Consider the following 15,159-nt stretch of genomic DNA (forward strand, 5'->3'; position numbering starts at 1 on the left):
CTCTCTCTCATATTATCATTGTTCTATACATGTTTACCTTGTCTTACCTTTTGTTTGTTTGTCCGAAAAAGATCCTCTCTAATTAATTGGGTGCCCAATTAGTGATCCAAGGGCTGAAATGACCTTGGGATATGCACCCACGTATTGGGACGCATGTCCAAAGTCCTCCCAACCCTTGAATCACTAATTGAACACCCAATTTAATGAAAATGAGGCAAATCCTGCATGTCCAAATGGGTAATCCTCAAGAGATCTCTATTATATTTTTTTGGACAGAACAAATTCAAAACCTTCGAGTTTAAAAAGAAAAAGAATATGTAGTACTGTTGTATATAAACTCTTTACTCAAATAGAAATGTTTATGTATATACAACATAAATAAAAGGTAGAGATGAAGGAATGTAGTATACATTATTCAGGTATATCTTTTCTCCTTCCTTCCCTGACCCAAAATTTAGCTATACAGATACAAGTTAAATGCTATTGTAAATAAGGTTGCCCTATATTTACATTTCCTTGACTCTATTTTCTCCCATACAAATGATCTGTCTTACTCTATTGAGACTGTTTGTGCACTTGTCTAGAAGAATTCATCTCAACCTACATAACCATTTCTTGCATACCTTTCAATATGAGTGATGTCAAGGATTCTATCCATACCACTAGCCAAGAGGAACCTGAGAAAAGGTTTAAACAAAGTGATTATTACAAAATGAAGCCTTGGTTTAAATGCAAAACTATATAGAAGAGGGTGGGTTCATGGCACATACTTATCAAGAAGAATTCTTGTCATGGATAAGCATCCACCTTGAACTGATGATTGCATATTTATAGCAATGTTTGGATTATGAATACTCTGCCTAATATGTACCCAACCATACTCTCCATGTTCTTCATCTGAAACTTTGGCCCTAAATGTTCACAACTTAGTTGTAAGGATTTTCCATTTGAATGCTGAACACAAAAATAGAATAACAGTGATGAAGTTATGTGTATTTGCAGACTTGTACCTGTACATTTGAGCATCAATGGCGGCCGGTGTGTCGTTCGAGTCTACTAGGCAGCCCTCACTCACCCAACAGTCTCCACAGGAATCCAACGCCCATCCTGTGAGCTTTCCTTCCTACAAATAGAGAAGGGTTACACTTTATCCCTTGATTGCGGGGTTTCAGAAGCATGCGAGAGGGTATTCTGAGGGTATTTTGGGGAACATACGAAAACCCTATATAGAGTTTGTGAACCCGAGGACGGTGGTATCCCACAGTAATATGAAATTCATATTAATAAAATATTATGCACCAGTAGCTGGAATGAGATTATGTTTTGGAAACCCAGGTGCAGCAGAAAGAACTTAAGTTTAAGGAGAGGATCAACACCTCTACATAGTTTCTGAATTTCTCAACTGCTTCAGCACCCTTTGCCTTTGCATATCTTGGCTCAGAAAGTATGTTCATCCGAAGCTCTACAGACTCAGCTGGATCTTCAAGTTCTTTTATAAGACTACCGATTCCTTCATCTGAACCAGCAAGCTTCATTCTTACCATTTCAATTATGATCTTCACTACCATGTAAGCCCCTGCAAAATAAAAGTATGGTAGGTTAGTGATGGATAATAGAACCTAGTGAATCATAACACTTCACTATCTACCATACAACTTAGTGGCATTTTAGTCCAAAGAAAAAATTTTGATAAAATTACCAAAATACCATCAAATAGAGATGAATATAAAATATAAAATGGCGTCTTTTGTTATTTAACTATCTATGCTCATCTTATGCTGAAATTGTACCGACGAAATGCTTGCATGGTCCTCTAAACACATGGACCAACCCACTTACTGCCATTTGGGAAATAAGGAAGGGTTGTACTTCATTAGGATTAGTGATGGGAAAGAAAACCCTAAAGAAAATTCTTATTCTAGGCTCATGGGTCATTTGATATTGTAAAAACTACTAAGAGAACCAAATCGAAGTTTGAGTTACCATCATCAAGGAAGTGATTTTCTTTCAGAGCTCCATGTCCAGATGTTTCCATCATTAGATGTGTCTCAACCCCATCCTTGTTTAGCTGAACACCTTTGTCGATGACATTCCTATAGCCAACCCGATAGAGGCAGTGATGACCCCCTCTATTGGTAATGAATTTAGTAAGGGCCATACTAGTACGAGCATCAGTAACAATGGTGGTGCCTGGGTATTCCTTCAAGACAATGGCTGCCATGAGAGCTATGAGTCTGTCTCCATTTATTTGGCTTCCCTTTTCATCAACCACGCCGCTTCGATCAACATCGGTGTCGAAAACAATTCCGAGGTTCCCTGAGTTCTCTAATACTGAGGTTCTGGTGAGTGACATAGCAATCTTGTCCTCAGGATTTGGAATGTGATTAGGAAACATTCCATCTGGATTGAGGTTTAGAGAACCAAATGTATCTGCACCAAGCTTGTCTAACACATCCCATGTAAAGAAACCTCCTGATCCATTTCCAGCATTCACAATTATCTGCAACACTCCAGTGGAATAGGATTTCTCATTAAGCATTTGGGGATCTACTAGGATTTTCAGATCTATTGCCATAGAATGTTGATTAGGCTAAGTATATGAACCCATTGTGATTCATGGGTTGGATTCTAATTTGAATTTGTCCAAACTCCAAAGCCCATCTCTAGATCATTGTAGTGAGCTTTTGAACAAGCCCACCATTAATCTAAGAGGTCCAAAGCAATTCAAGTTGGAGGGTGTCTCATATCTGTGATTGAATTCAACTTCAAGCCCGTGCGGTCGTGCGTCTCGTGTCCTAAGTGGCAATTTGGCCAATGGGTTTGTGGGTGGACTTCGTGAGGCCCAATCATAGGCATTAATCTAAAAAGCCTCAAGGCATGGCCCACTTCACAGTTTGGGCCCAAAGAAAAGTTGCAGCTCTTTCAACCTGTTTACTGATTGGCTCCCACATCGGCAGCATGGAGAACTCTCCTTCTTAGAAAAAAAGAAAGCTGCCTTATTGTGTGGGTCCTATGCTCAAACACAAGGGCGTGCAAAACTATCACTCCAACCTTTGTGAAATATAAAATCCTATTCATGTTGATGCCTTTGCTTGCACTATCATTGGCCCCCACACCGGTGCAAGGCCACCGAGTCTAGCCAACTATCTTTTGCACTTTTTTATATTGGGAGAGGGATTTCTAAGCAATTGGAACTGCCCAAGGGGACTTTATCACCCCCATTAGAAGGGAAGTGGAGCTCAAATTGTTTACAGCGAGCGGTGGGGTGGGCCTTCCCAGCCATTGGATGTTCATTGCACCACACCGCCTCAGTACAGATGATTTTGGCGTAAGGAAAGAGGGGGACACATATAACAAGAGTCAATCCTTAGACCATCCATGCTCCTGATGCTACTATTCAAGCATAAGCTCCAACCAATGGCCTTATACAATGCTCGTCCTCTGAGCACAATTGACTTCACTTTATTTAGGGAGGATGGATTTCATCCACCAACAGGTCATACTTTTGTTTTTTTATTGGATTAGATAGCCCAACAAATCCATGGCATCAAATCCCTAGTGGAGTGCCGTTGCTAACCAACTTGGAGTGATTTTGGATAAGACTCTTAAAACGAGCGATTGAGAGAGAAAGAGAGAGACCTGAAAACCCTTAAGCGGAGTGTCGTAATGAAGGGGATGGTTCACTCTTTCCTTGATAATTTCCCTAAGGTGCCTGGTGTAAGCGCTCATGAAATCTACTCTCGTCGGAGGACTCACTACCACCGACACCTTCGCCGTCCTATTGACATACTTACGTGCGGCTCGTTCACATAACCCCTCCACCTCCGTCGCCGTCAACCCCCCCCTAGGAGTGAAAAACTTTAGCCCATTCCTTGTATATGGTAAGTGAGAAGCTGTCATCTACACCACAAGAACAAAAAAAAAAAATGAACCCTACTCTCAATCAATCACAAACTCTAATGGATTCTTGATTTTATAATGTCTCACCATGATTGAACCATCAAAGGTGAATGGTTCTAGTAAAGTACTCATGAAACAAGCAGGGGTGGTTGCAAGTCCCATGTCGAAAACCAAACAGCCGGCGCGAGCTAGACCGGTAAACACGGCGGCGCTCAACGACGGCCCGGAGATTCGAGGGTCTCTCCCAAATGAAACTCTAAAATCCTTGACACCTCGTCCATTTTTCCTGCGTTCAATCACCCACTCACCAAAGCTTTCTGCAATTGCTTCCACGGCGGGCGGCGTTAGATCCACCGTTCGACCCTTCTCGCCTTCAAGGGCGACGCCGCGAACGTCTGGACCATTTTGAAGCCTCTTAACCTTGTCAATCTCTTCATCAACCACTAATTCTGTATATTTGGCTGCATTAGATGATACTATACAACTATGGCTTGTTCTTGGGCTTGAAATTGAAAGGAAAGAGAAATTCAGGTGCGTGTGTCTATGTAGTTTCTTTGAACCAGATGATGAGAAGTTTATTTTGTGGGCATTGGTTGGTATAGTTAATGAAGAAGTTGAAGTGGCAGCCATGAAATTTTTGCTCAAGAGATTTTGAAGTTTGAAGAGAGTTTCAGGAATAAGGACCAAGCAACTGAGTTTGTAGCGAAGATAAGATTAACCACATTAAAACCATAAACTTATAATTCAATATCTATCACACAGAAAATATCTTTGAGCAACCTTCCAAGGACTTGGATTTTTTTCTGTGTTGTTCTATTCTAATGTTCAGATGTCCTCTATTCTTGCATCTAAATTCTAGAGGAAATGGCATATTCTCATTTTGAGTGATAGATTTGAATTCAAACAGACAAAAATCAGTTTATAGTTTTTTAAGGGATTTATTTTGCTTCACCATCCTTATATGATGCTTCATGGCAAGTTGTGTAAAACATGGGGAAAAGAAACTGTAAAAGTCAGTGTGGTCTCCATGCAAAGACACATGTGAGGGTGAAATGATCGCCTACCTCACATGAAAGGAGGAAATTTCATCGATGTTGATGCTTCTATGTACGCTCTTATTGGTCCCTATGCTAGTGCAGAGCCATGCTGTCTTTAACGGAACCCTCTCGTGTAAAATAAAAAAAGAAAAAGAAAAAAGGCACTAGCTTATGGTGGCGGTGTACCTTAAGCTAGTGTCTCTCTATTTATTTCTCTTCCCCCTCTTTGAAATGACCTCCCTGCTTCTTTTATATGATGCTCTATTTGTGCCCCTATTGGTGTCACCACTAACTTACTGCATATTAGTAGTGTGCCTATCCTTCTCTCAAAAAATATATACATAAGATGTAAAAATATATGTATTATATATGTATATGTATAGATGTATGCGAGATAAGTGTTAAGGATTAAGTATCATAATTTTCATTTAATACACCCCATTGATTTAATATAGGAAAAATCTTGTTATAATCAAGGTTGGTGAAAATGGTAGTAACATTTTTTTTACCCTTTTAAGAACACTACCTGGTCTCATGGTCCGCATGCCCAGACACAAAGAGGGGGGGTGGGGAGACGTTCCTGTCCTTTTGAAATAAAAAAATCCACCCCCTGTTGATGCCCCTATGTGCCCCCTCCTCATTGGCCCCCTCACTAGATCGATGAGGGCCATATGACTAGGTAATGTTCTTCCTCCCAACACTTTTTTTCTTTTCAATAAGGATGAATTCTATCATCTCACATGATTATTCGGGAAATCCTTTGTTACCTTTACTAGAAATAATTTGTATTAAAATATAAAAGAAAAAGTAATAATAATTACAGGATACCAAAAAAACTCAAATACAAATAAACAAATGGAAAGAAGAACCTAGATAATACTAATCCATCTTCGGCATTGCCATCAGTAGATTAGATTATCAAAAAAAGCTTCAATCCCTAGCTAAGATAAGACCAAACGAATAAAATATCAACTCCTAATTGAAGCAATATCTTGGACATCCAGTAGCATCAATCTGTAATTCCATATGGACTAAGGCTGGCCAAGCTGTAACAGAAGAGGAGGATTCTAATTTTATTGCAGACTTTGACTTTTTTATCATTACATTAAGTGACTCTTGAGGATAATATCATGAGCAATCAAAAGAAGGTTATAATTTCTGACTCCAATATTTTGGTGAGAAGAATCTTGTTATAGACCAGCCAAGCTCGATCCACCCTGAGCCTAATAGTGTAACCTAGGTGGAGATATTCCAACCCAACCTTGGTCCGAGGCTGGGGATCTTGAGTTACATTGGATTTTCAAAAGCCTAGCCCAACCTTCCTAGATCCCTCCCCCTACTCGGATAACTTGATATGGTCAAGACTAGCCTCCCTTGAGCCCCGACAAGACTGCCCAGGCCTTAGATAAGCCTTGGGGAGCCCGGGCTGGTCTTGGGTTTTCAAAAACTGGCATAATAACCCAATCTGGTTGCACCACTATGAACCCATACATGGATCAATATGATAGACGACCTCACTATAATCTCATTGGTACCATACCCATTGTTCACATGCTTGTTGATTAGCTTACTCAAAGATATATGGGACCATATATACTTGTCTTTATTTGACTGGGGATACACTATGTGGGACCATTTATACATTTTATTTGACTGGGATATATATTAGGGAAAATTACATGATTACCCACTTCTGGGTTTCTTTTAACAAAATTACCCATCAAAAGTTTCAGTTAACAAAAATACCCAAAATTAGGTTTCCCTTTACAAAATTACCCACTTAAAGTTTAAGTTAAAAAAAATACCTAAAATTGAGTTTGGGTTTACAAAACTACCCACTCAAAGTTTTAGTCATAAAAAAATACATGATTATATGTGGAAGATGAAGAATCACTATTTTGGGTAGTTTTGTAAACCCAAACCTGATTTTGGGTATTTTTGTTAACTAAAACTTTGGGTGGGTAATTTTGTAAACTCAAACCTAATTTTGAGTATTTTTGTTAACCAAAAATTTTTGTGGATAATTTTGTAAAGAAAAATCCAAAAATGGATAATCATGTAATTTTCCCTATATATTAAGGGGTGGGGGATATTCAGATAATGTAACCATCAGAGGTAATTTGTTGGGCTGGGACAGGCCTAGTGTGGGGGTTGTAAGGACCATGTGTTGATCTGGGCCTAGGCCCTGACCCATGGATCATGGACAAAGATTGCTATCTTAGTTTGAAATTTATTGGGCTGGGCCAGGCCTGTGTTAGGAGTCTTGTTCCTAACACTACCCCCTTATGTGACGTCTCTCATAGTTTTTTTTTTTTTTTCCTATATGTAAAGAGGGAAAATAGATAACAGTTGGGAGATTCTAGCTCGAGACCTCCAGGCTCCGGGTGAGTGAGTTTTTTGCACATCATAGATCACCAATTACACTAGACAATTTTTTTTGTCGCAACGAAGGATGTCCCCACATCCTTTGGAGTGGGAATAGTCCCTTCCAACCCCCACAAGCCGTTTAAACTCCAAAGAGGGAAATAGAAAAAAAAAATTCTTATCCAATTCAGAACGTGTGGCTCTCACCTACACTACAAATTTCCATTAGAAACTTTTCAAAATTGTTTTAAATTGGATTCCAAATTTTGAGGAATCACTAACAATTTGCTATGAACTTGTTTTGGTTCATTCATGTTGGATTGAAGCACACAAAGAAAGAGATAGGAGAAAAAGAATTATCTATAATGCTTGGCTTGTGCCATTGCAACTATACTAGTTGGGAATCCTCTCCACAAAGCAGGGAGTAATATTGTGCACATTATGACCCCTTCTCAAAGCTTGCAATGGTGGGAGCCTTGCAATGTACATGCCTTTTCACTTTGGCATTTGCCATGGTCTGTTACATGAGATACAATGATAGCCCTTCAGCAAAGAATTGATTAAATTAAACCTAATACCATCACACTAAAAACATTTAAAAATTGAATGTTCTATCCCTCTTCAATTTTTATTTTAATTTATCGGAAAATTTTGGCATAAAGTAGATTAATAGCTTAGTACATATGGCAAGGTTAATGCCTCCACGAGCAATGAAAAGAACCATCAAACTAAATTTTTCTTTCCCTGTAATAATAATGATATGATAATAATATAATTGATAGTATATAATTGTAAATAATGAAGAAAGAGAAGATCGAGAAAACTCAAAAAAAAAAAAAAAAAAAAGAGGAAAAATCTTTGAGAAAGTATTGACTTTAATGGAAAGAGATGAATATTGGAGATGGGATTGCTAATGTGTGGCTGACTTTGGAACCAGGTTAGCTCCTTTATTCATAAATAATATTATTTCTTTTTTCTTTCTATTTAATATTTATATCTTTTATAAGTTATAGGAATATGAGTTCTATATGTATATTCCCTTTATTTTTTTGTTTAAACTAGATTACGACTTTAACTTTGTTACAAAATAAAGGTCTCCATCATGGGTAGAACTTATTTCTAGCGCACACCCTAATATTGATCGGATTCCTCTACGATCCAACGCACTGTCTAACAATACTTCAGCGAGCCTGACCATGCACCGCAATATTGTGCTGTACCACATAGGAGCCCCGCGCTCTTAATATTGGGCCTAAACTATGTTACTATTACAACCCAAAAAAAAAAAAGGTTTGAGGGGGGGGGATGGGTGAATCATGACTTGCATTGAGGTATATTTTTTTTTTTTTTTTTTTTGGATAGAACACTTGCACCAATGGTTGATGTGGCTTAAGTATGACTTACCAAGAAGCATATTCCTTTAAAAAAAAAATGAAGAAGCATATTCCTTTACCAAAAAATAAAATATATAAAGAAGCATATTCCAGTTTCAGATCCCATTTTTTTTTTTTTTTGGGTGAAAGTTTCAGATCCGATTGATTACATAGTACATACTAGAGAGAGACTTTGAACTCATGTTACTATAAGTATGACTAATAAAGAAGCATATTCCTTTACCATTCCCAAAAAAAGAAAAAAAATGGAGAAGCATATTCCAGTTTGATCCAATTGATTACAGAGAGACATTGAACTCTACAACACTATAAAAGCAAATGCCGGAGTTCCTCTTCTCCTTCCTTTTTCTCTCTTTTCCCCTTCTTACACGGTTTTAAGTAGGAGCATCACAACCTTCTTCCCTAGTTCTCTTCTCAGTTTGTCCTTCCTTGTCTCTGTGTGTGGGTGTTTTTTTTTTTTTTTTTGGGGTGGGGGTTGGGGAGGGCTGAGGATGCTAGGAACTTGCTAGTCTCTTGTGTGGGTGAAACCCTAGAGTTTCAGCTCAACCCAGTGGAGTTAGGGCTTCCATCCGGAACTGCGAGAGTCAAGGTCTCGTTCAAGAAAAAGAGAACGAGACCTATCCGGCTCAACTCAAAGGTGAGATATTAATTTGGTGGTTAACTTTAGCAATTTTTTTTTCTCTCTCATCCTCTCAAGCAAACGCAATTGTGGGTACAGGCAGTGGTGCCCCTTAGTCCCTTTCTTTTTATCACTACTATGGAAGCCTTCTCCCACCTCCTCCTCGTAAATAGGGAACTAATTTTTTTAGAGGTATTAAAGTGGCTAGAGTATCTCACCTAAGCATATTACGGACGAGGTAGCAAGAGATGCAGAATCTAGACCAAGGTTCCGGTTCTTTAGATAGCGATTATGAGTCCCTATTGATGGAAGTGTCGAAGGTGGGGCTCTATAATCGAGTGTCAATTAGGAGGTTTTGTGTATTGTAATTGATTATATACTTTCATTTCTTAATAAAATCTGATATTCTAACAAAAAAAAATTTGGAACAAAGTGATATATTTTAAGTAAAAATGTCCCCTCCAATGTCCTCCAAAATCTCTGTTCTATTATTGGGATTGAGGAAATGACTTAAATGCAACTTACCCTGGCACTAATCATTTTCGCCTTTGGTCTAGGGTGGCTAGTTTTAATTATATTTTTAAGAGAGTTGATGTGTGTCTTGTTTCATAGAAAGTTAATTTTCTCTCTTTTCCATCCCCTCTTATTTGAGGATTTGCTTTCCTACTAAAATTTGTAAAAAATTGGGTTACACTTATATACATTTCTAAAATAGAGACAAGAATCAATCCAAAAAACTTCATCTAAGTGAATGGGGAAAAAATTGTTCTCCCAAGTATGATGGAGTGTTGGGTTTGAGAGATTCAGCCTCACAAAACAAAGCTCTCTTGTTCAAACTTGGTGGCGTCTCAGGACAGAGGACACATCCTTGTGGTGCCAGATTTATAAGTGAAATATTTCAACAATAAATCTATTTTTTAGTCTGCTAACATGAAAAAGGAGGTTCAATTACGTGGAACAGTATAGTGAGCATTTTATCGATCTTGAAAAAAGTTGTTCTGAAAAAAAATTAGAAATGGTCACAAACTTGTTACCACTGTAATTCCTTGAATCAGGTAAGTGATTTCCTTCTTGATAATCATTAGAACATTGATTAGTTCACATATATCCGTAGATCTTTGATTATATATTGATATCTTAGATATTCGTTTTTCTCTTGATAATAATGATCCCTGGTGGTGCACCATTTCTAAGAATGGAATTTTGCCCCCCTCAAGATGGCTAGTAAATATGTTTCATCTTCTAGAACTACTAATCAACTTGGGCTCTCACATAGGTGTGTATACTCTGCTCTCTGGCGATTCTTTTGAAAACTCAGTATTCATCCAAAATTTTAGTTTTTCTTTTGGAGATTGTTGTTTAATGGCATTCCACAAAAGATATTCTTGAAAAAAATAGATAAGTTTAGATCCTTACTGCATTTTTTGTCATTAATTTCATTGTGAATATTTCAAACATATTTGGGCCGTAGACCCACAGGGTTTAAGACATGAGAAGCTTTCGAGCAATTCTTTTCCTACTCTTATTATATACTTGTTTAATTCTAGTCTTATCCCCAAACAAGACGAGTTTTTTTTTTTTTTTTTTTTTTTTTTTTTTTTGTTTTTCTAAATTCATGCTATTTCATTTAGAATCATAGAAATCGAGTCTCAAAATCCAAGTTAAAACCCTATAATTGTCATTTCTAATATCAACTGTTGGATTTTTTACATCAATATTTATTGTGCAAATAAAGCAAATAAAGTTCCGGTAAAAAAACAACCCCCCCCCCCACACCACGATGACTTTAGAACCAGTAGGAATACTTTAAATTTTCTAAATTTGAATAATCCCATTTTAGGTTGTTCCAATGTTTCCAACAAGGGCAATAATGTTTTATGATAGGCATGTGGAATCAGTTTCAAAAGAAACCTAGCTTTTATTAATGTAGAGTACTTGATGATAGGAAATGGTATTGAAGTAGATTCAAGAGGCCTTCTCCACAGGTTGAAGCAAGTCAAATGAAATGGATGAAAGTTATAAAAATCTGAAGTAACTCAACGAAGCTGCATAACTTGGTTATGAATGTTAACACCGTGGCTTTGGAGTTCAATTCCTTTATTTTTTTTTGTATGTCTATGATTCCTTTTTTTTTAACTAATTTTTGTCTCAGGTCCTTTAACATGTGGTGCTTTGTTTAGGCGATTAGCTTGCCAACTATTCATAGAAGAATTATCTTTTTGGCTATTAATTCTATAGATGATGTAATGAACTTCCTTATTCAATTAATAATTCCTTTTTATCTGTTAAAAAAATAAAATAAAATAGTGATCGTTACAAGAAGGCTAACAAGAAACAATACCTGATAGCTAGTCTATGTAAAGAAAAAGACTGTTGGTAGCACTAGCTGCCATGGCTATGGAACAAATTTAGGTACTTAGAGCACTTGATGTGGCTAATTAACACCCAGTTGTACCACTTCACTACAATTGTGATTGCTGGTATGGATTTCTTCAGAGACTCCTACGACCCCTCTTCCCTCAGTCACCAAATTGATATGCCGTGTTTATTACTACACAGCTGGATCAGCCAACCCTGGTACTCCAAACGCTAATTTAGACCTTAACGGTGTTGCCCTCGTTGGCACCCTCCCCAGTCAACTCTTTTTCGAGTGGCTGGGAGACAAGATAGCCGAAAGAGTTGCACAAGAATTACAAGATTAAGAATTAGAGAAGATCTAAATCCGTGGTCTATTCCATTGCCTCTAGCCTATCCTTTGGTTTGGTTAGTTTTTGACATTGGAGGTGACTACCCATTATCAGCAACAATTATGTCTGAGTATGCCAACAAGAAGAACCAAGGTGCCTTCATCACATCAGTGTTCGCCATGCAAGGTTTTGATATCTTAGCATTCAAGGCCACTTATCCTGCTCCGGCTTAGCAACTTAACCATATCACCTCGACTGTGCCAAACCATGATAGCTCTTTCATGATGACCTTCATGCTTGGTCTTGCCATTCCTTACAATTACTAGAAGATGAACCATCCTGCCTTCGTAGTCATGTATGCCTTAACCTTCTTCTTTTCCGATTCTCGGCTGGGCGCAGTGAGTTCAGGTCGACTTGATATATCGGCAGCAACTGGTTAGGCGGGGCAATAGTTGGGTGTTCTGGTTGGCATACTTAAACATAATTGTTGCTGATAATGGGTTGTCACCTCCAATGTGGAAACCTAACCTGAAGAAACATAAAGTGGCCACTACTCCTTTGGCTGTGGTACCAAATTAATTAAGGATAAGCCAGAGGCAATGGAGCTGGCCACCATGAGCAAAAGTGTGACACCATACACACTCTTTTGACCCATCTTGTTTCCCAGCCACCCGAAAAAGAGTTGACTGGCGTGGGTGCCACAGACGCGACACCATTGAGGGCTGGATTTGCGTTTAGGGACAATGAACCAGGGTTGCTTTTATAGTGTAGCAGAGATCAAAGTCTCTCTGTAATCAAGCGGATGTGAAACCGGAACATGCCTCTCCATAAGTTACTTAAAACCAACATCAACCATCAGTGCCAGTGTCTACCCTATAAAAAAATAATAATAATAATAAATAACAAAAATAAATAATAATAAAAAATATTAAATAGTGCAAGTGCATGATGCACCCATTCCCACCCCCCAAACCCTTCTTCCTTTTTCGTTTTTGGTTTCTAATAGCAGCATAGTTTAGGACTAATCTGAAATGCTACATAGGGTATTAGGATTGAAAACTTTATTTGTGACAGTCAAACCTGCATTTCATCAAAAAAAAAAAAGACAGTCAAACCTGCAATCTATTTTTTTATTTTATTTTATTTTAGTTTAAACAAATAAGGGGAATAAAAATTTAGAAATCATAATCTTACAATTTATATAGTATATAAAATATTCATTTAGATAGAAAAATATTAAATGAAAGAAATAAGAAATATTATTATTTACAAATCAGCCACACTTTTTTTTTTGGTTATATATCAGCAAAGGTAAATTAAAATATATAAAAAAAGTACAATAATTTAATGATGGAAATGTATAAAGAATGTCTTATCAATCCACCTACGACATGATCATCAGCAGAAATGAAAAGATAATCTCAAAAGTTGATTCAAGGGACCACCTTCAACAATATCATCAACACACCCTTGAAGCAAACAAAAAACCAAATAGATTCCCTCATTGCCAAAATAGAAAAAATAGATATACAATCTCATCTCCAATATTCATCTATTTTCAATAAGGACAATATTCTCCAGTTTTTGAGAGTTTTCTTTTCTTCCCTTTCTTCAATATTTATTATATTATTATCATATCATTATTATTTAAAAGGGTATAGAAGAATCAATATGATGGTTCTTTTTCTTGCTTGTGGAGGAATTAATCATGCCATCTTTACTAAGTTATTAATCTAATTCATACTAAAGTTCTTCGACAATTTAAGAAAAAAACAAATGAAAGGCATGTTCAGTGCACAAGACTCCCATCATTGTGGGGCCTAAGAAGGGTCATAATATACATAATATAATCCTTGCTTTGTGGAGAGGTTGTTTTCCACTCGTATCCATGGCCATTAAGTCAGAGTGGAACATGTCAAAGTGTTATTGAATACTACTATTTTCGCCTACCTCTTTCTTTATGTGCTTCTATCCAACATGTCAAAGTGTTATTGAATACTACTATTTTCGCCTACCTCTTTCTTTATGTGCTTCAATCCAACATGGATGAACCAAAATGGGTTCATAGCAAATTGTCAGTGATTCTTCAAAAATTGGAATCCAATTCAAAACAAATTTGAGAAGTTCCTAATAGAAAGTTTAGTGTAGGTGAGAGCAACATAGACACTAAATTAAGCTTAATGGTGGATCCCAATTGATATTTCTCATGTGGTAATTCCTTTGGCCTTCAAATTTGGTGCAAACGAAGATCTAATCATCCTCTACCTATCTATAAAATTTAATTAACCAAATCAAGCTATGTAAATAAAGAAAAAATAAGCAATGTTATAGCTTTTTTTTTTGCTAAAGATCAGCAAAAGTATATTAATAAAAAATATAGATAAAATACAAGAAATATCCTTATGTATGGCCATCAGTAGAGGAAGAACCCAAAGCAAGAGAAAAAAAAAATTACATGAAACATAATCTAGGTCTTTGATGACTATCCCAATCAAGATCAAAGATTATAAAAGTCAGAATACCATCCCATATTTCTAAAGAACGATTTGTGGCAGCATGCTTTGTTAACTTATTTGCAACCGCGTTTACCTCTCTGTAACAGTGAGATGATATCCATATTGTGTTATATAAATATCCTTTGAAAAACCACCATTGTTCCTAGAAGCACCATGGAATTTTCTTATTTTTATGAAAGAAAAAAAGAAAGAGGCAATTCTATGGGCCATCCAAAGTATATGGGAACAATTGAATACAAATCAAGCACATGATTAGAATTGACTAAAATTTGATATGTGGCTAATTACGAAGACCAATTTGACTGGTGAAAACTACCACATCAATCACTACTATATGACCAAAATCAATTGCGATGTATTGTTAAGCTTGTCAATACATATGTACTGCCACATTTTTTGAAGTTTCTATAAATAATTTGACAAAGGAATAATTGGTCCAAAAAATCAGATTGCGAGTGAATTGGTCCTTATGAATGTTTTGACTCCAAAATTTTGGAATCTTTATCACACATAAATAATTTTTGTAAAATAGGTAATTATTATGCTAAAATTTTTTAAATATAAACTTTTGATACCCAAATTAACATGTCTCCAGCTGTTCACAATTGTTTTTTTTTTTTTTTTTTTTACATATTCTTAAAG

The 15,159-nt window shown here is 36.8% G+C and overlaps 1 protein-coding gene across 1 annotated transcript; it reads right to left on the reverse strand.

Moving 5' to 3' along the window:
- Positions 1-316: 316 nt before the first annotated feature.
- LOC122078826 (phosphomannomutase/phosphoglucomutase) lies at positions 317-4,630 on the reverse strand. Its single transcript, XM_042644980.1, has 7 exons — positions 3,988-4,630; positions 3,640-3,900; positions 1,984-2,500; positions 1,377-1,576; positions 1,011-1,123; positions 771-911; positions 317-677 (listed from the first exon to the last, which is right to left on the reverse strand). The coding sequence occupies exons 1-7, from the start codon at positions 4,528-4,530 to the stop codon at positions 596-598; spliced, it is 1,857 nt and encodes a 618-aa protein (XP_042500914.1). The 5' UTR covers positions 4,531-4,630; the 3' UTR covers positions 317-595.
- Positions 4,631-15,159: the final 10,529 nt, after the last annotated feature.

The sequence above is a fragment of the Macadamia integrifolia genome, chromosome 1 (genome assembly GCF_013358625.1).
Source record: "Macadamia integrifolia cultivar HAES 741 chromosome 1, SCU_Mint_v3, whole genome shotgun sequence".
In the NCBI taxonomy this organism is placed as follows: domain Eukaryota; kingdom Viridiplantae; phylum Streptophyta; class Magnoliopsida; order Proteales; family Proteaceae; genus Macadamia; species Macadamia integrifolia.